Source organism: Bombus pyrosoma, linkage group LG3 (assembly GCF_014825855.1).
Source record: "Bombus pyrosoma isolate SC7728 linkage group LG3, ASM1482585v1, whole genome shotgun sequence".
Lineage (NCBI taxonomy): Eukaryota > Metazoa > Arthropoda > Insecta > Hymenoptera > Apidae > Bombus > Bombus pyrosoma.
In genome coordinates this window covers 8360831-8386121 of record NC_057772.1, presented here as the reverse complement: position 1 = coordinate 8386121, position 25291 = coordinate 8360831, and the positions used below count along the sequence as shown (strand labels likewise).

Below are 25291 nucleotides of genomic sequence, written 5' to 3'. Positions count from 1 at the left end.
TTATTGTTTTATTTTATTCTTCATTTGGATTTAAATCGGAAACAAACGATAATACATAAATAAATGTTTTTTCGCTTTTGTCTTATCTGTTTCATTTTGTACAATGGAAAGAAGATGAAATTAACGTGGCTATTTTTCGATGGTCAGGTTCACATTTGCTTCTTAAAACTACTCGCGTACACGAACAAGTTGTCCGCGAGACTATTTTATCTCGACATATTCAGCATAGTTAATGAATATCATTAAGACTAAAAGTTTTCATTTAAAAGACGAAGGGATAAGCTTTCGCAAACACATCGGTGAGACACGTGTTGTTTAAAAGAACAGAGTCAAAGAGAAGAGAACGTGCAAATAAAAGTTTTCGTTAAAAGAAACGTACTTCCCTTCAAGCCATTCGACTTTTATCTGATACATTTTCCGATATAATTAAACACTTAGCTGTTGCGACTTCTTTGAAAACTCTGCAAAACGTGTACCTAAAATATGTCGTAAAAGGTAAGCGATGACGAGTATACTCGTCGAACATAGAGTACGCGTGGCTGTTATAACATAGAATTAAAAATTGTAATGAAACAACTTTTTTTTTAAATTTAATTACTGAATTACAGGGCTCGCTACAACACGAAACATTGTCATTTCTTCGTGACGAGTATACTCGTCGAAAACAGCTAATCGGTTAATAATATCGAGAACATTTCAGTTTAAACTCTTAGGTGACTCACTCTGCACATTGGCACAGCCTGAAAGAATACACAGATGACTTTCTTTCTACGTTTCCTCGCTAATGTTACGTTTACGTGACTATCACGTGCTATTTCACTGCCTGGTTTTTTAATGGGTTGATTAGAAAAGCTTTACTCTACCTTATCACTTACGTACCTTTAAACTGTATACCCTGTGTATTGATATCGTTTAATTCAATCGAATACATTTCTAACTTGTACTACAGGTACTTGGCATAACGGAAAAAGAATTTTTCGATCAGATGGGTGTACACTTCGTCGGATTCGTTGGCCAGTACGGTTATGATCGTGTGCTTTCAGTACTTGGGCGTCACGTAAGAGATTTCCTTAATGGATTGGACAATTTACACGAATATCTGAAATTCTCCTACCCTAGGATGAGAGCGCCTTCGTTTATTTGCGAGAACGAGACGCGGCAAGGTAAACAACCTCCAAATGAATCGCATGTACCGTGAAATTACGCTATTCTCGCGATTTCACACGATCGTCTCAGGAAGCAAAACGATCAATTCCATTTCTTGTAATAAGCATCGCGATGTCATTAGTCCAACTACACGAAGAACGTTCAATTGTATAAAGATAAACCACTCATTTCCACAAGTTTACAAAAAATAGCGCTTTTAACGTCAATAAGTAATTTTTCCCCGATTTTCAATTCTCCCAGTCGATCAGTGTGACCCTTGCGGGTGTGTAGATTTTACATTTTTACCAGCGAAAGAACAAAGCAACATCGATCACGCGTTTATTAACGAAAAATTATTTCTTTCCTCATCCACTGTCCATCCTCGTTACTCCCAGTCTCACTGGTCTATAATTACAAAGCGCTAAAATAGAAAAACGGACTATTCGCAATATCATCGGCTAAGAATAGAGTTCGTGGTCTACATTTACTTTTATTACGTGCATTGCAGGCCTGACCCTCCATTACAGGAGCAAACGACGCGGATTCGTTTATTACACGATGGGTCAGATAAGAGAGGTGGCCCGACACTTTTATCACAAGGAATTACAGATCGAGCTGGTGCGCGAGGAGATTCTATTCGACACCGTGCACGTCACTTTTCAGCTCACCTTTGATAACAGGGCTTTTACCCAAGCCTCGTTGACTATGACACGCGAAGAGAAGCATTTGCCAATAGGAGCCTCTGTCTTGTTTGAAATATTTCCTTTTTGTATCGTTTTCGGGTATGTGTTGCAGCAAGTTTATTTACATCTTCGTTCATAGAGTATCGGGACACTTACGAAAACTGACAAACAAACCGTGAAATCCTGAGGAATCTTGTTAGAAAGTCTTAGACTCACTGTCCACTGTCAGCGGAACGTCGTGTCCATCAGAGTCGCTTCGTAGACATTTGGTCTGCTGGACGATCCATCTATAACTGTAGCGAGATACATTTTGTCGTGTTATTAAAATGTCACGCTTTCGTCTTCTATCGCTACGTTCTTTATAGTTGCAACGTGTTACCGGCGATGTCACAGCCGAATTTACGTTCTTTCACTTTGGAGGAACACGGCGGATCGACGCTGCCTTCGTTCTCGTTTCGTACGCCGATGAAACGAGCATGAGAGCACCGTTCGTTCGTCGTGTTTTGCCAAACTGAAACCGTGTAAATTCGGCTTAATTTGATGACGGATGTACGTTACATTACGATGATCGCTGCGCGGAAGAGTACTGCCAACATCAACGCGACCGAGAGATGTCTTCAGTTAATCAATAACATCGTCGATATCTCGAGGTTCTCTACGAAAATGCAATTTGTCAATAAATAACGAGGATATTGTATTGTAATAAATGACGATACAGGTTGAGCCTGTAGCGGCACTTGACATCAAACTTTCAGCAACTTTCCAACGGGTTCTGTCCCGTGGCTTGCTACACAAAGACCCTATCCTCGACCAGACGACGGCAGAGCTGTGGTTAGAGCAGTTGGTTACGAACGTTCAAGACTAGGTTTGAATCCCGGCACTCACAGTCGGGGTTTTTACGCAATTCCTAACTGAGAAGAAGGCAACCCGGATGAAGATCTCGTACACCAGCAGTACCTATCACGACCTATCCACCTGAATCCTTTTACTTGAGAACCTTGAAACATTGGCAAAATTCACGGTCTAAGATCATACGATCATACGCGTCTATGAAGCGACTCTTCGTGGACAGTGGCCTTTAGATTACTTTGTTTGGGACATTGGAATGTAAAGAATCTACATATTCCACGGTTGATTAGCTAGTTTGCAACTGGCTGGTGCAGCATCGGTGACGTGTCTAGACGAAGCTAGTTGCAACGCTGACGAAACGTCAAGTAATTTGTTCTTCTTGAAAACTGTTGGATTACTTCATTTGGAACATTTGAATATAAAGAATGCACATATTCCGTTGCAAGTAGCTGATACAGCATCGGTGCGTGTCTAGAGATCACCGGTGGAGCTAGTTGCAATGCTGGCAATGCAGAAACGTCTCAGCAAACAATTCCTCCAGGATGCTTGTTCGACCAGAAAATCTCAAGACTGTCATCGTTTATAAATAATACAATAAAGCGTTTTCCTTATCTTGGCAAAGCTTCTATCTTTACCGACAAAGTTTATTTATCTTTTTATCGATCGATGTGCGTGTACAGCGCGTAATTAAGCTTTCGTTTTTAGATCAGACATGATCGTAAGGAGTATCGGAAATTCTTTGATGGTAATATTGCCCGATCTAGTTGGCAAAAAGATTACACACTTCTTCGACCTTGTCAGACCACTCATTGCATTCAAATTTCACTCGGTACGTATATTTTTAGAGAATGTTCTATTTTTGTCACCTCTCTGTTCATTCTGTACTGTGCTTTTCCTTATTCCTTGATCCTTTCCAGCTTTCCTTTATTTTTAACTGGCAATACGAACTATTTCCCTTTGGTAATATTTTCTTACTATTATGTTATTCTTTAATCTCTCTTTTCTTCAGTTTACTTCATTGGATCTTGCCAAAACCTTGTCTTTCCTTGTTACTCCTGTTCTACGTTATAATTTACATCCATAGCTTTTATTTTTTCGTATATTTAAATCACGAACGTTTGCACATTTCTGAGCAAAATTTATCTATTATTTAGAAAATGGACATTACGAGAAAAAAAATGTAGAGAATGGACGTTCATACATCAAATTAGATTGTAAAAATAAGCTGCGGATATTCATGGAAATAATTGTTACCTGTTCTTTGCAGATTTTGAACAGAACGAATAATATTTTCGAGCTAGTTACCGTGGAACCAATTCTCACAGAACGGCCACCAGATCGACAGAAAGATGAAATTTTATTGAGCGACGAACTCGACTCGGTAGACGACAGAACCTTGAGATTGAAAGGTAATTTCTTTGACATTTCCATTTAACAGTTTACACTTGTAAAGATCGATTAATCTCCGACTTGATACTGTTATTTTGTTTCGTTAAAAAATTTAACACTATACCATTTGTTTATATCGTGTATTGTACATCTCGATTTTTCGTACTATGTTTTAGGCTTTTACAAATATTCCACTTACAACGGGGCGAAAAATTCGTTGTTACGTCGAGGCTCGTTCTTTTCTGCTTAAATTAGATCGTGTATCGGTGTCCTTCGACATTATCACTTCGAACAATGGAAATATTATTTAAGATAACGTATATCTATGTATATAAAATAGGTACGTGAACGGTTCTAGCGAAAAACAAGTATTTTCTTTGTAAGACTCACGGCTAAAGCGGGAAACACGTGAAGCAGCGATCGGTGTTCTGTCAGAAATTATTCGGTCGACTACTTCGGGCAGTCGTATATTTTCTAATTAATTTCTAATTAACCGAACCTAATAAACTCGGCGATCGTAGCTCTTGTTATCGGGCTGTAGTTAACATACCACGTTATTGAATAATATATTGCTGCAATTTATACAAATTTATTTGCTATCGCCACGTTGTTACGTGCTTTTGTAAATATATTAATTATTCCGTTGAACTAATTAGCCTACCGATGCGAAGGGCTCTACTAACTTTGACAACAATTTTAGCTTAAAAAGTTCTAATATCTGTAAAAACTTTGCCGACTTTAAATTGATCTTACGTCGCCGTCAATTTGCGAAACAAATATGAATCTAATCAGAGTCTTTGAGATTTCTTCTCAATTTATCATCCTCATATGGCGTAATTGCAATATAATTTGTCCATATTTTTTTTTAGTTAAATTCTTGATTAAATCGACACGTCGCTTGAAAATACTTATGGGACGCGAAGAAAATCATTATTTTCTTTCTACAAATCATTTTCATGCAACACGAAGAAGATGGCCGTGACTGAATTCGAACGAGACGTATTTTGAAACGTTTTTTCTTTAATTTAATAGGCGACAGTGACAAAAAAGAAAAATTTTGGTTCTCTTACTCTACCTTCTATATTTTATGTATAGTCTGTTCCAAAGATAATGACTCTGTCCGCTTTATAATTTAGATTGTTAGCTCCGAGAAAGTACATTTGCGCAATTGTAGACTGGCAAGTTTATTAAAATATTCACGTTACACATAGCCCTGTTCGTCGGCATTAAGACACGCGAGATAATAAGAAGGACCATTAGCAAATTATCGATACAAGAATTATTATCTCGTTTGAAACACCGAGGCCGTAAAACACCCATATGCTTAAAAAAAGAGAAAATCTTTGTCGACTAAGGCGATCGCTTTAATTCTGGAAGATGTTACCTAGAAATGTTTCTATAAATAAATCTTGCACACGCTTTTGGAACAGACTACGTACATATAAGAAGTGCAATACATAGAAATTGTTATTTAATGGAAGCTTCTAGTTCGCAATTTAAAAATCATCGATTTAGAGGGGGAAAAAAACAGATATTATCGAGTAACACGTATAGTTTAAAATATTTCCCGAATTCGAAGGTGAAAACGTTTCGGGCGATTTAATTCGAAACGAATACAGCGAACCGCGTGTTTCGCGTTCGTAAAATACGAGACAACGTAAAAACGCGATAGACAAAGCAATTTCTTCGTTTCAACATTGATTGTTTGAACCTTTGTAACAAATATCCACGACGTTCATTAGGTCAGATGATATACATGGATAACTGGAAGATGATGATGTATCTTGGTACGCCCGTTATGCCAGATTTGAATTCCCTGATCGCAACGGGTCTCTACATTAATGATCTATCGATGCATGACTTTAGCAGGTATCAGTGCATTTCTTTATTACTTCTGCCTTCCTAAGTTGTCCTAATGTACATGTTGTTTCGTTTAAATTCGAGCATCGGAGAAAATTTTATCGAGATATCGTTACTTGTCATTTTTTTTTTTCTGTTATAATCTGCGTACGAGCAATCTATCATACAATAAATTGACATGGATATTATCGATATTATTTAACTTACGTCGCTAGATCTGTATGGTAGATGTAAAAAGCGACGTCTCTTTATTTTGTGTATTCTCATTTGTTGTACGATAATTTTATGGTCGGGTTCACTGAATCATTGGGCTGATTATTCAGCCATTGTTGATGCAATCTGCTATTTACTTGTTGCTTACACATCTATTTATATGCTTTTGTAATATCGTTACCTTTTTACTTTTATTTGTTAAATTTGTATTACCTATTTTCTTCTTTATTTTTCTTCTTTCTAAATTAAATTTTTATTTACCTACTACCGCTTATTAATTATGCTTGTAACGGGCGAAAGCCTAACGCAGCAAGAATAACAATAAAAGGAAAAAAGAAAAAGTAAGAGGATTAAATAGGGGTTAATAAGTAAAATAATTCAACGTTATTGAAAGGACGTAGATTATTATTTTGCCAAGGTTAAGAAATATATTAGAACAATGATTATATTATGCAAATTGGAAGCATAAAAAAATAATCTAGCAAACAAGTATTATAGCTTATTCCAGTACTATAGAGTACTTTTTGTACTCTATATTATTTTTTCAAATTCCACAAAAATTACAGCATTCAGAGAGAAATATTAAATACATTTTTGGAATTCCTTCTCATAATTACCGTACGAATGGCGAAAATCGAATAAAAAGAAATCACAGATGAATGTTGATCCTTGACGGGTTAACCGTAAAACTTTAGAAAGTTCCTATTTTTTCTTTTTTTTAATTACGCCCCATAATGTTACCATTTCAGTCGTTGTTCTTAAAAAAAGGAGCAATTAACATTTCACGATTCTTAACAAACGACGCTTTACCAATCAACGTCGACAGCGAGAAGAATTTCGTACGCGACATCCATAGAGATTTATCAGCACGATACATTGTTATACGCAATTATAATCATAGTTCATTTTAGATTTCAAATCTTCGCGACGGCGAGGCGTCGTGACATTGGTTTCTCGGCAGCAACTACGTAACCGTTGCACTTGCACTTGCACTTGCACTTGCACTTGCACTTTGTACCTGCACTTGCACTTGCACTTGCACTTTGTACTTGCACTTGCACTTTGTACTTGCACTTGCACTTTGTACTTGCACTTGCACTTGCACTCGCACTTGCACTTTGTACTTGCACTTTGTACTTGCACTTTGTACTTGCACTTGCACTTGCACTTTGCACTTGCACTTTGTACTTGCACTTGCACTTGCACTGTGTACTTGCACTTGCACTTGCACTTGCACTTTGTACTTGCACTTGCACTTGCACTTGCACTTTGTACTTGCACTTGCACTTTGTACTTGCACTTGCACTTGAACTTTGTACCTGCACTTGCACTTGCACTTTGTACCTGCACTTGCACTTGCACTTGCACTTTGTACCTACAGTTGCACTTGCACTTTGTACTTGCACTTGCACTTTGCACTTGCATTTTGCATTTATCTTTTGCGCAAACGTTTCGTATACATTGCAGTCTACTTCTTGAGAGCAGACCTGAAACTGCAGCGTGTACGAAAAGTTGGCGCAAAGGACAAACGGGGAATGGAGGTGCGAAGTGCAAATACAAAGTGCAAGTGCGAGTGCAACAGTTACACGATTGCTGCGGAAAGCCAGTATCACGATGATTACGATAAAACAGATTGTATAGATAGAAAGCACGTGTCCCTTTTGTTATAGAGACCTGATGCTTGCTGGCACTCAACAGTCGGTGGAACTGAAGTTAGCTTTAGACCAGGAGCAATTGAAAAGCAAAAAGCTAGAGGAGTCTATGAGAAAGTTGGACGAGGAGATGAAACGCACGGACGAATTGCTGTATCAGATGATACCGAAACAGGTGGCAGATCGTTTGAGAAACGGCGAAAGTCCGATAGACACGTGCGAGGTAAGAGCGATGGTTTAAAACGAATCGTTGCCTGTTGTACGCTAATAAATCGTCTATCATCCATCGAAAAGCGATACTACGAAAGTATCTTTCTTTGTCATAAAGCAACCAGATTCTCGTCATCGTCGATGTTAAAAATTTCAGAACTCGAACGTCTTCATAGATTTCGCGAATCACATTTTTCATCGCGAACTTTATAGCGCGATGCAAGATGATTCGACGTACGAACGTATACGTCAGTTTCGAATCTTTGAACATTTCAGCGTATTATTTTAGAAATTGTTTCTCGTCTGAAGTTATCGGTAATTATTTTCCAAATTATTTCATTGAAACAGAAACTTTGCGATAACGCGTACAGGTAAAAGTTGTTCGGAACACCGACCTTGACAACGTATTTCAGGGTGGTTGAAATCGATCAGATCGTCCCCTTTGTAAATAATTACCAAATTATTGATCGCTACGTTTATCGAAATTACGTACCGTATCCTCTCGTTACGACTACCATTTACGCTATCGTACGTGAAAGCGATGGATGTCGAAGAAGAGTAATCATCTCTGACCGTGATTGATTAACACGTTTCACTATCATGACTATTTCAGATGTTCGACAGCGTTTCAATTTTATTCTCGGACGTAGTGACATTTACAGAGATCTGCAGCAGAATCACACCGATGGAGGTGGTGTCCATGTTGAACGCGATGTACTCCCTTTTCGACACGTTAACAGAACGGAACCGGGTGTATAAGGTATTCTTAGGTAGTAAGAGTTAGACATTTATTCGTCCTCAAAATCATTCTCTTGCTTTATTCGAGTACTCGACGCACAATCATTAAAAGAAACCGCGCGTCTTTTTCAAAATTCCTTCTAAATCTTGCTGCGTTCTTCTCAGTCATCGTCGATGCGATTCTACTATTCTAACGTTAAAACGTTCAAGAACAAAAATACCACCGTACGTAACATTCGAAGTATCAAATATTTCAGCGGATTACGTACGAAGAAATTATCGTTGAATATTTCAGTCACACCAATTAGTAACGATTTAATTAATTATTTCGTCGGAATATCGGGAACGTTGTATTCTTTGCGAAAGAAGAGGAGATGGAAAATTTGTAGGAACTTGAGAACCACAGCACGGTTAGTTTGCTTTAACCCTTTTGCTTTGAGCGCCGCTTATAGGCGACGACCACGCGACGACTCCTGGGTCCGGCACCCCATATATCCGGCATCCAAATGATGCATATACAAGTGTTATCTGTAGTCAATAATATATTTTTCCGTTATCGGCAGAATATTTTCTGTTGATTTTATTGACACATTGGATTAATCGCTTCTTAAAGTTACTCATTGTTGAAACAACATCAAAACGTTTCACGCAATATATTTCAAACATTCAAACGATCGTATACCGTTTCATGCTAAAAAATCTATTAAATTCATTGACAGTGAAACGATATTTCATATACGGTTCTTACAAGAATTATTGTTATTTAAGACTTAGGAAAACGTATATACAACAACCACGCACACTGTGCGTATCTCTGGCGCGCGTTTCCGTTCAGTGACAGTACTTCGGCGGACTGGACTGACGAAGCGAAAGGGTTAAACGTTCGTTTCCACGTATTTCGATAGTTCTTTTCATCCAGGGTATTGAATATTTCACGTATATTTGATGACAATCCTTGCAATTTGTTCCGCTAGGTCGAAACTATCGGCGACGCCTACATGGTGGTATCTGGTGCACCAGTGAAGGAGAACGATCACGCAGATCGTGTGTGTGATATGGCGCTCGATATGGTCGAAGCGATCACGGACCTCAAAGACCGATCCACAGGTAAATTTCTGCGACAGGTAACTTAATTTGCAAATTATACTTCGGGTGAAATTTTGTTCGCGTTAAGAAGATCGATATATTTCGCGAAATGTCCTGAAAAATTGATTTATGTACAGATACTACGTATATTCGATTCCATTTGAAAAAGGAAAGATACGTTTCACGCTCACCGTGTATATCGTTGCTGGTAAAAGCGACATTATAGAAAGATTATTACTTATTTATATAAATTAATATTCTCTCCTACGATCTGTTCCTTCTATCCCCATAGCGTGACTCACCCTGTATAGGATTAAACGATTTTCTCAGCTACAAATTCTTTCTTCGGTTTTAAATAAGCAGAACAACGAGTCTGCTTCTCCTCCTAACAGGTCCATAATACGCAAATACTGTGAATATTCACTCTTGAATCAAGAGGAAATGTTAAAGAACGCTTAGCACTGTATATACGCAATGGTAAACGTATTTTTGCGAATATTTCGAAGACTTGTTCATTAATTTTATTGAAAATGATTCATTAGAAGAATCTCGCTATTATATCTATATGTCGAGTTCTCATTAGTACAGAGAGTACAGAGAAAAAATGATTCAGAACGACGATATCGACGATATATCTCAAAGTCGTTGAAATCGCACGTGGCTCCTTTATCCTGCGTATTCGTCTCTTCTCTTCTTTTTGTTTCTTTTCTTTCTAGTGACTATAACACTCTTGTAATTTCCTACTTCAGGTCTTCATCTTCAAATACGAGTCGGTATCCATAGCGGTGCTGTGGTGGCCGGTATAGTCGGCTTGAAAATGCCACGATATTGTTTGTTCGGTGATTCGGTGAACACGGCATCTCGTATGGAGGCAACCAGCCAGGCAATGCAAATACACATATCAGAATCCACGCGAGAACTATTGTCACCGTCGTATAAAGTTAAAGAACGAGGGGAGATAGAAGTGAAGGGTAAAGGTATGAAATTAGCATTGTGAGATATAATTCGATGCGAAACATCGGCTTGGCAACTAAGTGATTGCGGATTTTGTCAATACCACCTAATGGGAAAATCCGCAATCACTTAGTTGCCAATCCAATATCAGAAATATCATCGGGATCCAACGAAATGGTTGAAGAAGGTGGCATCGAAACGACTCCAAACGTGCAGATTACAGAATATCGCGTGTATTTCAGGTACGATGAAGACTTACTGGTTAGAAAAAAGGGAGCATAGATCGTCGTCGACGAAAGGAATTACCATTCAAGAACCGACACAGTGGAACACGAGAAACACCGAGAAAAGAGTGTCCGCAGGGACGTCGGCTACTTTCCAGACAGCCACCATGTACGAAAATCAAAAATGCTTGGACACGTTGTCTAGGAGAGGTTCGAACATAGTCTCGCCAACGCCTGCAGATTCGACGTTCATCCCCGAGGAAAGAAGAATTTACTCGCCTATCACGTTCCAAGACGTTGCTCGTCGATCAGTGGCAAATTCACCGACGAAGAACGCCGATTCGAAAGGTAACTAAAATTCTGAAACGATAAATCGTTTATCCGTAAGCATGATTACGCGTATAGGATGCTAGAAAGAGCGCGAAGAGTCTGAAATTTCGATGAATTGTAATTTACACAAGCTACCTATTGGGAGATGTAAGAAGATGCTCGGTAAAGATAGAACCGAGTGTTAAATTTACACTTTCGCACGATATTTTTGTATTTTTACATTCTACCGTTCGAGTTTCGTATTTCACGCTTCCGTCTGGATTTCCATGTTTTCGAAGTTTAGGCGATGCGAGAAGTTTAGGTGGTAGAAGCACAGAGAACGAGGAACACGAGACGCGCGTTCTAAGCTCGAGTTTCAGTTGGGACGTTAACTCGGTGGTTGAAAGTAGAGCCAGAAAGCGGAGGACAGTGAAAGATAAATGAAAGGAAAAGATAGAGCAGGAAATTAATTAGAGCGTTGTATGTGAGGCAACGATCCAAAATACACGGCAGAGTTTCAGGCCAGACGTAATTGTACGTTTACGTGTGCTTATACGTATCAGCTTCTCTTATCGAGAGATTCTCCGACGAATCGAATAATTCGAAATCTAAATTTGCCGTCGAAATGGTTACGCGGTGATTCGCCGATCTCAACAAGCTCCTTTTTCTTTTTTTAATGCAAGCTAAATGTGGTAGTTTTCACAGCACGACCCTAAGAATGATATTTCGAATGAAATGGGAGACAACTAAATGCCACTAAAGACACCTTGCAAGAAAAACCGAACGAACTCTTCGGCCGACCCGATAGAATTAGGTCATCAGAAGGTCATTATTCATTATAGCGATCCTTATCAGCGAAACATTAATAATTTCTCCCTGAAAACCTGTCTACTTTCAGAATGCAGGTCGAACTCGATGGGTGCGGTGATGACCAGGAACTCGGAGATGTTCAGCTGTCTTCTGAGCGACACCGAGGAGCACTTCAGACAGCACAGGGACAGTTTATCGCCCCGCGCGGAGAACCGATCGGCTGGGATACATCCGAAACCAGAGCTGAACGTGACGAGCTCGAGTTCGTCGTCGGAGGAGTCTCGTGACGACAGAGCTGCGTCTGCCGATTCCGACGTCTCGAAGCGACAGAAGAGCAAAGAGTATTACACCACGTTCCATAGCGATCTCAGCAACTCGCAGTCGTTGACGCACCAAGATCAGTGTTGTCCTGGTTTCACGATGTCGAAGAGCGGCAAGACGCGCCATCAGAACAACGGATGCTGCATCGCCTAGTAGGACAAGCTGCGAGTCTGTCCATCGATTTGCCTTCTCGACGAGTTGACCTCGTTGTTTCGACGGTGCGTACACCGAGCGTGATCGAACTCATGGTTGCGAGCATACACAGTGTCCCACGCAACTGGGACAAGCTACAGCTCTGAAACGGTAGAAGATAGAGAAGAAAATTCGTTGTACAAAATTAATCGAGGGCGATGGTAATTAATCGTTTTGAATATTCCAAGATCACCTGTTTACAGCAGCAGGATCGTTCAGAGACTGACAACCCAAGTATTCTTTGACGATACAACGCATTCTGAAAAGAGTCTTTGCAACTTTAGTACGTACACTTAGACGTTTTTCGTGATATCAGTTTGATTCGAGCGATTACGACGTACACCTCGACGTCCACTTTCGTCGCGAGTTCCCTCGAGGACATTTTCAATTTTGCAAAAGACATCGCCTGTCTGCTTTGACACGTCTGTTGAGATTTTCTGTAACGACATATGGGCGGCCATCGAACTCCCGCATCTTCATGATCTTATCGCAGCTTGAAGAAGTAGGGACGATCTTAAGATTACATTAAGAAGAAAGGGGAAAACTAAAATTGAGAAAAATACATCGTACGATACCGTTTAATTTTGTCTAGCGAGATTCTCTTCTATCTTTTAACGTGTCAGAACGACAGCTTGTCCAAGTTGCGTGGGACACTTAGTATATGGTTCATTTTTCATTGGTCGAGCACTGACACCCTTAGGACGATTTGGAACCCGCTTATATTTCGCTGATGGTCGATTTTATATCCTGATCGCGAGATTAGCGTCGTAGAGCGTTGCTGCGAGATTGCGTCAGTCGTTGGAAACTGTCGTTTGAAATATTTTCGTTTATCGAATTCGAGAGAGATAAATTTCGACGTTTCGCTGGAATTGCAATTTTAGCTTTGTCGCGGTGACGAATGACACACGCTACTATCAAAGTGTGAACTCCGATAAAGCTATACTACCGCCAGCATAAGTTTAAGACACTTTCGGTGTGAGAGGAAATTGCGCCGTTTGACGCAAATTCGATGTTTCTCGTTATCTTCGTTTTCTAGTTGTCCTACTATAAATCTATCGTTTCATTCACCGTACGTATAATATACAAATATCATATTGTACATTATCGTTCAAAATGTGAAATCGTTCGGTAATCGCATAGAAGGTAAACATTTGCAAGAAAACTTTACGTGCGCAATTTTATTCGAGCAAGAGATACCATAGCATTGATTTCTAATTAATATGTCTATTACGTTTCGAATTAATCGAAATAATAAATGAAATTGATAGAAGATTCGCTGTATATGTAAAATACGGTTGAGCAAGTGATTTCGAGTTGTCCGATAATGTAGGTAAAATGATACGGAAGAGTAAATGAATCATAGAATAAGGCAAGCTGAATAATTCCATTTTTGAAAAACTTAACTTTTCTGTTAAAATGCACGTTCGTCGATTAATTCGTCGGGAATCGAACGATGGATGGTTCTCCATACGCAATGTTGGAATTTTTGAATTTATATACAGACACGTAGTCATAAATTTAGAATTCTAAGCGCTGTTGTTTTAAGAAAGTATTTATTATAGATATGTTACAGACATAAGAAAGATAAGCAACGTGACGTTTAGATAGTAGTTTAAATTATTGAATTTTTTAATGTCGCGAGGAACGAAAAATGTAACATCGATGACGAAAAGAAAAGATCTCAGTCAAGAAAAAAGAAAACGGTAGATACTTATTATCATTACCTTCCTTTTAATCGACGTTCTATCGATTATAAATAATAGAAATATCGTGTTTATAGATGTTATTAAATAATTAGACTGCGGACACTTAAGCAACTTTGTATCTTTATAAATAATTGAAACGATAAAATACTTTGAATATTTTGCATATATATATTCGCGTATGTTCATTCTGTGTATTTCTCCATTCTCAGATTTTCCAAAAAATGTATAAAAATCCGCAGTCTATTTACGATATATGTATACTGACTCACGATAGTATTAGAACATTTACGATCTTAGAACAATTTTATGTCCATATTGTATCTGTTATGTAAAACATTTTGAAACTTCGTTGGTACTATAACGAAAGGTATTTAATAACGAAAGCTCATTAGTACTACGATACTTGCCACGATTGTATTGGCAAAATATGAAATCAGTCTGAGAATAATGTATATAAAAATTGCAAAACACTTATCGCAAATATGTTAATAAAAAATTAATATACAGTTACAAATAGCCATCCGATGCATGTAATAATAATAATAATAATAATTGTTAAATATAGTCTCACTGAATATTCAGGTTTAATAATGTAACACTTAATCGACTGTCTTTAAATACTGTTGTCATCTCCACGAAATATAAACACAGGGTCCGTTCGACTAACACGTAAAATCGGGCAGGACGCGATTCTTTGCAGATAAATAAGGAAAAAGTATAGAATAAAATTTCGCGGATCAGTTTTCGAGAATATCGAATTTGAAAATTTATCGAGTATACTTGAACGTGGATGATCTAGAACTGAACAGGGTTAAGCTATCAACGAGAAGTTATTCTACGTGTGAAAATAAATCGGAAACGTAGAATGATATCTTCCCATTAAAAATTTTGTTTCCAAGAAATTAGGATGAATTTTCAAATTTATTTTTCTCGCAAACGAAGTGTCTTACGAACAAATGTTATTCTCACACGTAGAACGACTATGCGACGATTGTTTATTCTCAATTCAATTCAATTATACTCGATGAATTTTCGAACTAGATTTTCTCTAATCATTAAAAGCTAAGGCAAGAATAAACAAATTTTACTTCATAGTCTTCTCTCATCTTTCCACAAGCGATCGCGTCGTGTCGGCTTCTGCGTGTCGTTCGGTCGCATCCTGCACGCGTGTTCGTGTTAAATGTCTCGTAGTTCTATGTACAAACATTTTCAGATTGATTTGAAACGTTATCAATGTAATCGTGGTAATCGAGTTTCGTAACAACAAATTTCAAAATGTTTTCTCCTATAACGCACGCAATACATTGTCCGCGAGTAGTGGAATAGTTCTCGCGACTCGGTGTACAAATAACATTGTTTGCTGTATGTATAACGCGTATTTAATATTTCAAACGACAGTTTGCAGCGATTTGGCCAGCGCGCGAAAAGGGAACAAGCGAGAAACGTAGCACTTGGTTAGCTTCTACGCACGAGGTTTTAGCGGAAATTTAAAAGTCGACCGTGTGCGTTGTCGATCGAAACCGACGTTCTGCAATTCTCAACGATTGCAATTCAAAAGTGTCTTAAATGAAATTTATATATAGTATATTCTTGTCACGTAAGTTAATATTCGATACTCGTATCGTACATTTTAAATCGTATAAGAAGCAGAAACTTACCGAGAACTTAGGTTTCTTTTAATACTCGTCGCGTGTGACTCTTCCAGTTTCTCTGGCACATACTCCTTTCATATCCGTTTGTAATCTTTGTTTTCGCGAAGATGGTTCGTCGCGTCGATAGCTTTAAATCTGTTAAACGGAGGTGACGTTTATCACCGATTGATCGACGAAATACGATAAAATGAGATGCAACGAAGTGAAAAATTGATCAGATAAGCGAACGAATTAGCGGAGATGTAGTCTCTTTTCTTTTTCCGTTGATAATTAATTTTAAGCTTTGTCTGTGAACAATATCGTTTGAAATGTTTGCCTGCATTAATCGATTAATTAATCTTGATCTCAAGCGTTAATTCGTTACGATGATATTATAAAGTTAGAATTATTTTCTGTTATAACTTGCAGCCGACGTTATAAATTACGCTAAAGTCTAATAGATTCATTTGCATTTAATTCGTGTAATAAATTCATTTCGTAAAAATTCAATTGGCGCGTAATCAACAGAAGATCACGAGATTAATCGGTGTTTTCTTTTACATTGATCCGTCGAATTTTCATTGGATTAATTTAATGAGAAATATCATGCTGTAAGAAGTAACACAAATAATAAATATGTTAAGTATTTTCAATATAATTATGAGTGTATCTCTTAATATTTATGCTGCATTTTATAAAAACAATTCAAGAACAAACTTCTATAAATTTAATATCGTCCCCTTGACTGAAAATGAATTTTCCTCGTTTGCATATCTGTTGGCTGTCAACGAACGTTGCTCGATAAATTCTCAAAAGAATAGTAATCATAAGAAATATAGCAGATACGTAAAGAAATAATTTTGAACGAAAGATTAAAAGACTAAATATGTATAGCTAACAACATATTTTGTTTTTTAAAACGAAGATAACGAGCGTTACGAAGTCGTTGTGTATTTTCAAACTGTTCAATTTTAAATCTACGGCCGAAGAATTGTATACAAAGAAAACTTATCCTGTTTCTTAAAATAAAAATGACAAATATATATGTAAGAATTTGTTATATATGTAATTTCCAAATTTGCAATTGTTTCTTAAAAACGTTACTTGTAATAGCGTAATTACTCGCAATATTATCATTTCGTCTCACCGTACGTATTACGAAATATGAAAAAGATCGTGTCATTAAATTATCGCATCACGAATAATTTTGCGAATTTTGTTGCCTGCTCCGAATTTTAATGCGATTGAAAATTGTTAATCTTTACGATGATATGAATATCGGGAATAAAAGTTTATACTGTGCGATACCTACTACCTTCCACCGAGAGCTTTTATATTCATTTTAAAACGCATTTCTGTTCGTTTCTTGAAATAAAAAATAAAGAATCGAGTAACATCACGCGCATATTCGCAATACCGTTTTATTCTGTATTATTATTCAGATTTTATTTCGGAATCCAGCGTAATATTCACGTTGAATGGCCGACAAAAATAAATTAAAATAAACGAAATATCTCGACTATGAATGTTCAAATATAAATACATTTAACAAGTTTTCTCGCAAATAAAATATTTTATTCCCAAAAATACGACTAAATTTGCTATTTACAACTCGAAACAATATTTCATACAGCTGTGTCCAATACTGGCAACCAAGAACTGTGCCGCAAGTTAGATGCCCATTAATTAGGAATCGATGCTGTATCCTTTAATTATAAATCGAAATTGGCATGTAACTTCGCAGAATGTCTCACTTCATTGTACGTATTTTCCAGATTGCGTGTTCCAGAATGAATAGTCGATTTGAAAACGTCACTTCGGTCGTAGATTTCTCATTCGCCTTTGATTCTTTATGCAGAAATAATAGATTCTCGGAAGAGTTTAATTAACGCAATTCAGTCTTTGAATTAAATAAATCGTCAACCGTGCTTTCACCTATTGCTTGCCATCGTTTGCGTGACAAATTGAACGAATCAATTTCGTGTAGTTGTTCCTTAAATATCGTCTATGAAACGGAATATCTAATGACAGTAATCGTCCTTGTTGAGAACGGATCTTCAATGATAGGTCTGGCTAAACTTCATAGGCCAGTCTTTGGGAAGTAGTCGAGGAAAATACATTGAAACATCGAACATCTCGGCATGGATAGTACTCAATATGAGTACTTGAGACTCAATAAGTACCTTCTATTTACGATCGGCATCTGGCCGTATCAAACTACTCTGCAAAGGAGTTTGGTTGCAATCGTTTTCATTCCCATCATTGTTACTCAAGTGATCCTACAGGTATTGATGCACATCGTGAAACAAATATATTTCACTTCACAGCCAGATATTGGACTTGATTTATAAATATCTATATCTGCAGAGCTTCCATTTTGTCCATTGCAACGAACCTCGAATTATTCGCACCTCGACTTATTCTACCGATTAATTACGTTACTCGGTGTATGCTCTGCTGTTCGCTAAAACCTCGCCGAACAAATATCAATGTATCGAAATAACTGCGCGTAATTTGATTTTCGTTCTGCTGTCACATATAGTTATGTAGTTACAAACGTTATATTTTAAATAGTTTCCACATCCGATCGTCTTCGTGCTTCGACAGTGTAATAAAGTGGCGAATGATTCAACGAACGATTTAAAAAAGAATATTTTTATCTACAAGGTTTCTTGCATTTTTGGCATACGTTACTTGGTCGATTTTCCATAGGAAATAAATGTTGACACTTTGACTGTTACGGTTTTTCCTGTGACGCCACGATGGTCATTGGTGACCAGAGCGCTTGAACTTATTAAAATTGTAAACATTGTATGAAAATTGACAATTAGGGCAATTTGAATATAACCGATAATTAGAAGATACTGTGAAATGAAAAGTGCTCCATTGAACAATTGAACGTTTTTATTAGAACATCAATAAAAAAAAAAAAAAGAATGAGAACAAATCTTGCATCTAACGGTGCACTGTGTTTACATACATATCTTTGAGGGGTAATCTACGAATATTATTATAAACACACCTTAAAAAATAATCGTAAATGCTGCTTTATAATCATATAATTGGAGTTAGAAGTGCGCACATACCTTACTATTATACATAGAATGAGCAAATACCGTTGACTAATATCTTCTACGCGTTTCAACGATATATTCTGCACGTTTTGCTTACCACGAAATAACGAATGCGAATGATTTGTTGAAATAAACGAGGCCTTGTTACAATATGTCGCTATCAACTGTTATCAAGGCGCCACGGTGGTTACGTGATCACTAATAAAATAAACGGTCCATTGGGGAAGAATGTTGTCTTATATGATCAATTTATTATTATTTTGCCATTATATGCTTTGAATAATAAAAATACTCACGTGACGTCCTCAGCGAAACATGTGATTTCGGCGTGGCAGTCAAAGTGTTAATAGTTGGTTTTCATGTAACGATGCTTGAAGATTAGTACAAGTTGAGATGTTATTTTACTTTGATGTACCCTGTATAGTCCGATGTGAATGTAATAGTCTTGCGTTATGTAGTAGTCATTATTATATGCTATACGTATATTGTTAGCAATTTTCATTTCTTCTCTCGCGGAACGTTTTATTGGAATTTTCCTTTTGCAATATTCCTTTTTTAGGGTGGCGGAATGGTGGCTGCCATAACTGCCAACGACATAGACTCGCTACTGGAAGGTTTCGCGCCTTTTATGATCAGTTTGATGTGCCTCGCAAAGTATATCAATTTCTTTTACAATTTCAAACAGGTAAGTTTGCCGTGTCTCTCGTGTCAAAGTTAACGTTAACGTTCACGCGCGATCACACAGATGAGACGATTGCTGGACATAATGCGAGAAGACTGGGAAATTTATAAAAAACTGAGAAACGAGTACGATCTTCTTTGCGAACAATACGCGATAGGAAAGAAAATTACTATCAGTTTTGTAGGTAAGGCGACCTCGCAACTTGCGATACAGCGTTTAAGAGTGATTAATACTGTGAGTATCTCATACGTATTGACCTTCTAATAACGTTTATATTAGTAACATATACGATACAATATATTAATAACATTTACGTCATGTATCCTTAACGTAGATCAATTGTAAGAAAATTTGAATGTTCTAGAAACCTGAGAATATTTTATCCGTTTCACTCTGAACCTATTACTTTATCGTTCAAACATAATATCTGTGTATTTATTATTTTTTACTCTTTGGCTTTAATTTTTCCCAATTCTATGTAACTGCTTTCCTTACGTTCACTCATTCTGATCTTACTCTTTATCGAACGCTATATGAACTCTGTTCAAACTTTCGATAGATAAATTTTTATATCGCAAGCATTTTTCAAGATTCTCAAGATATTCGACAACGCGTGTTAAAATTCTTTCGGAATTCCTAGATCGAGCGGGAGATTTCATACCGAGTTGCTATTATTATTAAAATATTCTAAATCGATTTAGAACTTTCAGCAATTGACGCTGCATACAACTAACATAATTGATATCAACAAATTGAAATTATACGATACGTGTGTCGTCGATTATATCGAAGATTAATGCGAGTTCCAGTCGAAGCGATCTTTATCTCTCCAAAAAGAAAGAAAGAAAGAAAAAAATGGGCAAAATTGCTCGATGAGCAGTGGAATTTGTTAGATTCTTCGCTATTATGAGAACTTCGTCTCGCGTCGCTCGAAATTCAGATTTTATTTGACGAAAATAAATATGAGAAATATTTTTTGCGAAATTTACGAGCGTCCAAGAAAGTAAGAAAATTGGAAAAATAAGAGAAAAATGAAGGGAAAGCAGACGAAACGGTGCTTTCAAACTTCCGCAACTTTAATTCGTAACGTTGACCACAGCTTTCTTATGCGGATTAATAACACCGTTTGCGGCGATGCCATTGCTGCTGAATGCAGCTGACGCTTTAGGACTCTGCAATATATCCGACGACCGACCGTTGGCGTTTCGTGTTGAACATTTCGTCGACGTGGACAAATACTACTTTCCTCTTTTGGTGCACTCGTACATTGGCACTTTAGCGTACACCGCAATTGTTTTGGCTATCAACTCGATAATAGCTGTCTACGTTCTACACGAGTGCGGACTTTGCGAAGTTTTGAGGTAACCGTATTAACTGTATCGATAGAAATTTCCGTCGAAACTTTCGATCGATCTCCGTGCAATTTAGTTGTCCTCTGTCGCGTAAATTTCATGAGAATTTCGTTGTTGATACGACTACGAATAGGGCGAAAAATTGGCAAACACTGCGATGTTTATTTTGATGTCAAAAGCGATATGGAAAAGTAAGGTGAAATTGAGAAAGAAGAGCAAGCACGATCTGCGAAAAATTGTTGGAAAGTAAGAAACAATTAATGAAAATTGTCGAAAAGAATAAATATTTATCGAGCAATCAATATATTTTATGAAGCTTTTAAAATCTTAGCAAAGGTTTCTTCGAGTGGTAAGGTACGTACGATATTTGTGCAGGCAAAAGGCGCATAAATTTTTATATTTCTGACAAATTCCTCGGATTGATCTATGGACACTGAAAGGGTTAATAATTATTTAACGAGCAATTCTGAATTTCTGAAATTAATTTCCTCCAAAAGCATCGAATATCAAAGGTATCTACATTGCGACTCGATGTTACAAGAGGCAACGAATTGATACGAAATATTATTGCGTATACGTTTTTAATGTTAGCCGATTTAAAAACGAGATTTCAACGTTTAATACGAATATATGGATAATACCGATTGAATTGATTTCTCTTATATGCAATCTTCGTTAATCGAAAATTTCGAGATCTTTTCCATACTTTCTCAAACGATTACGGTAAGCTACGAACTTCTGCGAAATTTGTGTTTTTATTATAGTTTAGAACGTTTAGAATTTTTCAAATTGTCGCGCACAATTAAATAAACCAGCTAACAAGAGACACTGTCTACGATGAAATCTCGTATCTTTAGTATAAATCGAAACAGCGGTCTACGAAACTGGTAAAAATATTTTGAAAAATGCTATTGCAACTGATTTAGCAGCTAGCTCCATTTGTCGTTTATTAATTTTCTTTTATGAGAAGTAAGTTGTACAGTGTATTCGTGTTGCCACATCGTAATCGAATATTATTTTTTCACGAAGAGAAGCTCTATGCGTTCGTTCGAAAATATCCTAATAAATAAAGCGATAAAAATTCGCAAAAATAGATGCAACTCCCAAATTTATATCAATTTATCAATTTATCAATTTATAGCATGTTTGACTTTAAAGCTGCAAAGATACACAGAACGTACAGAAGATGGAAAAATCTACGAAATATCCAAAGTACTCGATATGATATTTATAGCAAATGAAACGATCTTTTCTCGTTCCTCTAATCGTAGTCATAAAAATATAAAATTACATAAATATTCACAGTCTGCTGATCGTCGACAGGATTGTTTAAAATATTTTTGCCAACATTGTACACTCTTTCAAATACTCATTCAATCTGTATCGAACGATTAATGCAATTGCACCGTGAATCAATTAACGTTGCTTATAAGAAGATAAACGAAGAACACTTTTAATCGTGAAATCGTAATTGTTTAGATTCAAGCTAGAAAACTTCGTGGAAAGCGACGTGATGGACGTGAAACTACATGCCAATGAACGCGATGATAAATGGTATCAAAATGCCAAGGACTGCGTAATACTGCACGAACACATAATCGAGTCAGTATTCTTAATCGTCTCAGATTGTTCTCTATTCGAGTTCTTTGTCACGTTTCTCTTCGTTTCTAAGTGTTTCCAATGAAATAAAAATATCGATCTTTGCATCTCTCCTTCGCTAATCAAGATTCGCTAATATACTCGAGGACGCAAATACAACGTCTTACTTGCTTCAGATAGGATTCAGCATGATTTGCGTAAGCTTCACACAGTTCCAGGTCGGTTTGTAATTCGGATCAAGTTCGTTTTATCGTTTGTCAGCAAGACGATATACACGTTAATTGTTTGTCATTGCGATTAGGCGGTAATAAACATACAAGAAAACGCAGCCTTGGCTTTTAGATATATCTCGGTGACGATTTCCTTGCTATGCGATCTTCTGTTCGTAAGCTGGCCAGGACAACAGCTGTCGGACTCCACCGAACGTATATTCGAATTTACGTAAGGATTTTTCTTTAACCTTTTCTATCCATCGACTTTCTTCGAACGAATGAAAAGCACGAAGGTTCTGCGTTAATTAAACGCGGAGTGTCTCGTAGTTTGGTATGCAAATTTTGTCGGTACGTTGAACGAGTAAAATGAAGAACAAAAATGTTGTACGAAAGTACTTGGAATTCGAGGTTTTAGTAAAAAGTTGTGATAGAAATATGAATTACGAAGACAACGATAATTATAATTTCCGCGATATTTTCGCTCTGATTTCACGTTATGTTAGATTTTGATGTGCAGCTGATATTAGAAAAATTCAAAGTGAAACTTTCGATGAGGACATTCCACTATCTCGTGTTACGTTGGAAAACTTGTTAATTATGTATATCTTATGCATTGTTTAAAAATGATTGAACAAATGACGATAGTTTATCTTATTCGTGTGCTTTTTAATATCTTCGATACGAAAAGATATAAGAGAGACGGATAAATAAATCGTTTAATCGTCGTAGATTGCATGGAAATTTTAACTACAGATGGTATATAAACAAATTAGAAAATTATTCTTTCGTGGTATATAAATTTTAATAGTAGGACTTTTGCAATCGTGAAAATTTCTTTCCTTTCTCAGTGGTAAATTTCGCGTTATTTAATAGAGTTTTATGTAGTAGTCAAGTAGTTGATTCCAGTATTAATAAATAGATTCGTGAAGTAAAGTAGACGATAAATCAGATTATGTAAATTAAAGTAGAAATTGTAGATTACAAATTAAAGATTCAAAGGAACGTACGTATTTTCAGAACAAACGGCAAATGGTATCTATCGTCGATTAATTGCAGGAAGCTTTTAATGATGATGCTATCAAAAAGCATAACGCCTCTGAAATTAACAGCCTACAAATTCTACACTTTAAATTTAGAGAGTTTCAGTGCGGTAAGATTTATTTTCTACATTGATCATTCCCTAAATCGTCACGAAATCATTCTCAAGTCTAATGATCATTCAGGTACATATCATAGCATGATCATAAACGCCAAAATATATCAATATTGACAATTAAATAACGTTAATCGAAGGATCACGTAAACCATTGTTCACTTAATTAACATTCATTTAAGAAAATCTCGTAATTCATTTTTATTTATACAATCAAACTTTTGTTTGATTGCTCCATCAAAAACATCCATTTTCACTGCTGCTAATTTATCAAATATTATTATTGTATGTATCATACATACGTATAATATTATTATCTTCAGACACGAAGCAGGTAATTAAATTATTTACTACATTTTTATTATCTTTCACGTTTTAAGGTTGCACGAACATCATTTTCTTATACCATGGTTTTATGCTCCGTTCAATAATTATCAACCAATGAACGATGATTATTGACGATTTGCAAAGAAGAAAGAGAGTTTATAAGAACAATGTAAGCGTCTGTTGCCATGAAAGAAGCGTAGGTACCGTAAGGTTGACTGAACTATGTACTTGAAATAAAAAATAGTCTAATTGTTACTCTTTCGATCTTCTTTTAATTGTTATTTTTTTACTCATTAACTAAACATTATGTTTTCAGCTTAATCCTATTTTTCTTCGATTATTTTTTTTTACAATATAATTTTAGATACCACGCGAATGTACTTAACGTAGATATATCGGATTGGCAACTAAGTGATTGCGGATTTTGTCATTAGGTGGTATTGACAACAACCGCAATCACTTAGTTGCCAACCCAATACGTAGTTGATCGATTAATTCCGCCTAAGACCTTGTGATCTCTGTATAATTTTTCAACATACGTTTATCACCTAATTTCGTACTTTCTTCGCGCTGTGACGAACAAACGTCAGAATATTAAGGGTTATCATAGTTCTCCTTGCCATGACCAATTCCACTATACGCCCACGCACATGTTGCCCTTTGGATTCATTCCGCCCTTGGAAGATTAAAATTGCTCTCCGATGGTCAACGTCATAGACTGTGACGAGTCGTTAACAAGTTTTTATCGACATTCGAATGACTTGTCCGATAGGTAGGTGAACGAAAATCAATTAAGCCCAGGTGGGAGGTGGAACGCGTGCCGAGCCTCTGATAGAACGGCGTTGCCGGTTTCGTTGTCGACAATCTATTTTTCTCGAAAAAGAATCGGCCCCCGGCAGCCATATGGCACGCCAAACAT

General features: G+C 36.8%; 2 protein-coding genes across 7 annotated transcripts in view; both read left to right on the top strand.

Moving 5' to 3' along the window:
- Positions 1-12833, top strand: part of LOC122566215 (soluble guanylate cyclase 88E) — a 32815-nt gene extending 19982 nt beyond the window's left edge. For 4 of the 6 annotated variants that reach the window (XM_043723166.1, XM_043723168.1, XM_043723169.1 and 1 more), the window contains exons 3-13: positions 950-1163; positions 1655-1928; positions 3384-3507; positions 3946-4087; positions 5810-5936; positions 7811-8015; positions 8616-8762; positions 9715-9847; positions 10576-10803; positions 11023-11352; positions 12212-12833. In XM_043723166.1, coding sequence (XP_043579101.1) covers positions 950-1163; positions 1655-1928; positions 3384-3507; positions 3946-4087; positions 5810-5936; positions 7811-8015; positions 8616-8762; positions 9715-9847; positions 10576-10803; positions 11023-11352; positions 12212-12597 — 2310 coding nt within the window. In that variant the 3' untranslated portion in view covers positions 12598-12833. Of the gene's footprint in view, positions 1-949; positions 1164-1654; positions 1929-3383; positions 3508-3945; positions 4088-5809; positions 5937-7810; positions 8016-8615; positions 8763-9714; positions 9848-10575; positions 10804-11022; positions 11353-12009 lie in introns of all 6 variants that reach the window. The other 2 variants (XR_006316437.1, XM_043723171.1) reach the window with 2 other exon arrangements.
- A 5281-nt stretch (positions 12834-18114) lies between these two features.
- LOC122577922 (odorant receptor 13a-like) lies at positions 18115-24558 on the top strand. The gene is made up of 9 exons (XM_043749627.1): positions 18115-18258; positions 19607-19732; positions 19793-19913; positions 20829-21090; positions 22561-22683; positions 22808-22898; positions 22982-23121; positions 23910-24042; positions 24426-24558. Exons 1-9 carry the CDS (start codon positions 18115-18117, stop codon positions 24474-24476), a joined length of 1191 nt encoding a protein of 396 aa, XP_043605562.1. The 3' UTR covers positions 24477-24558.
- Positions 24559-25291: the final 733 nt, after the last annotated feature.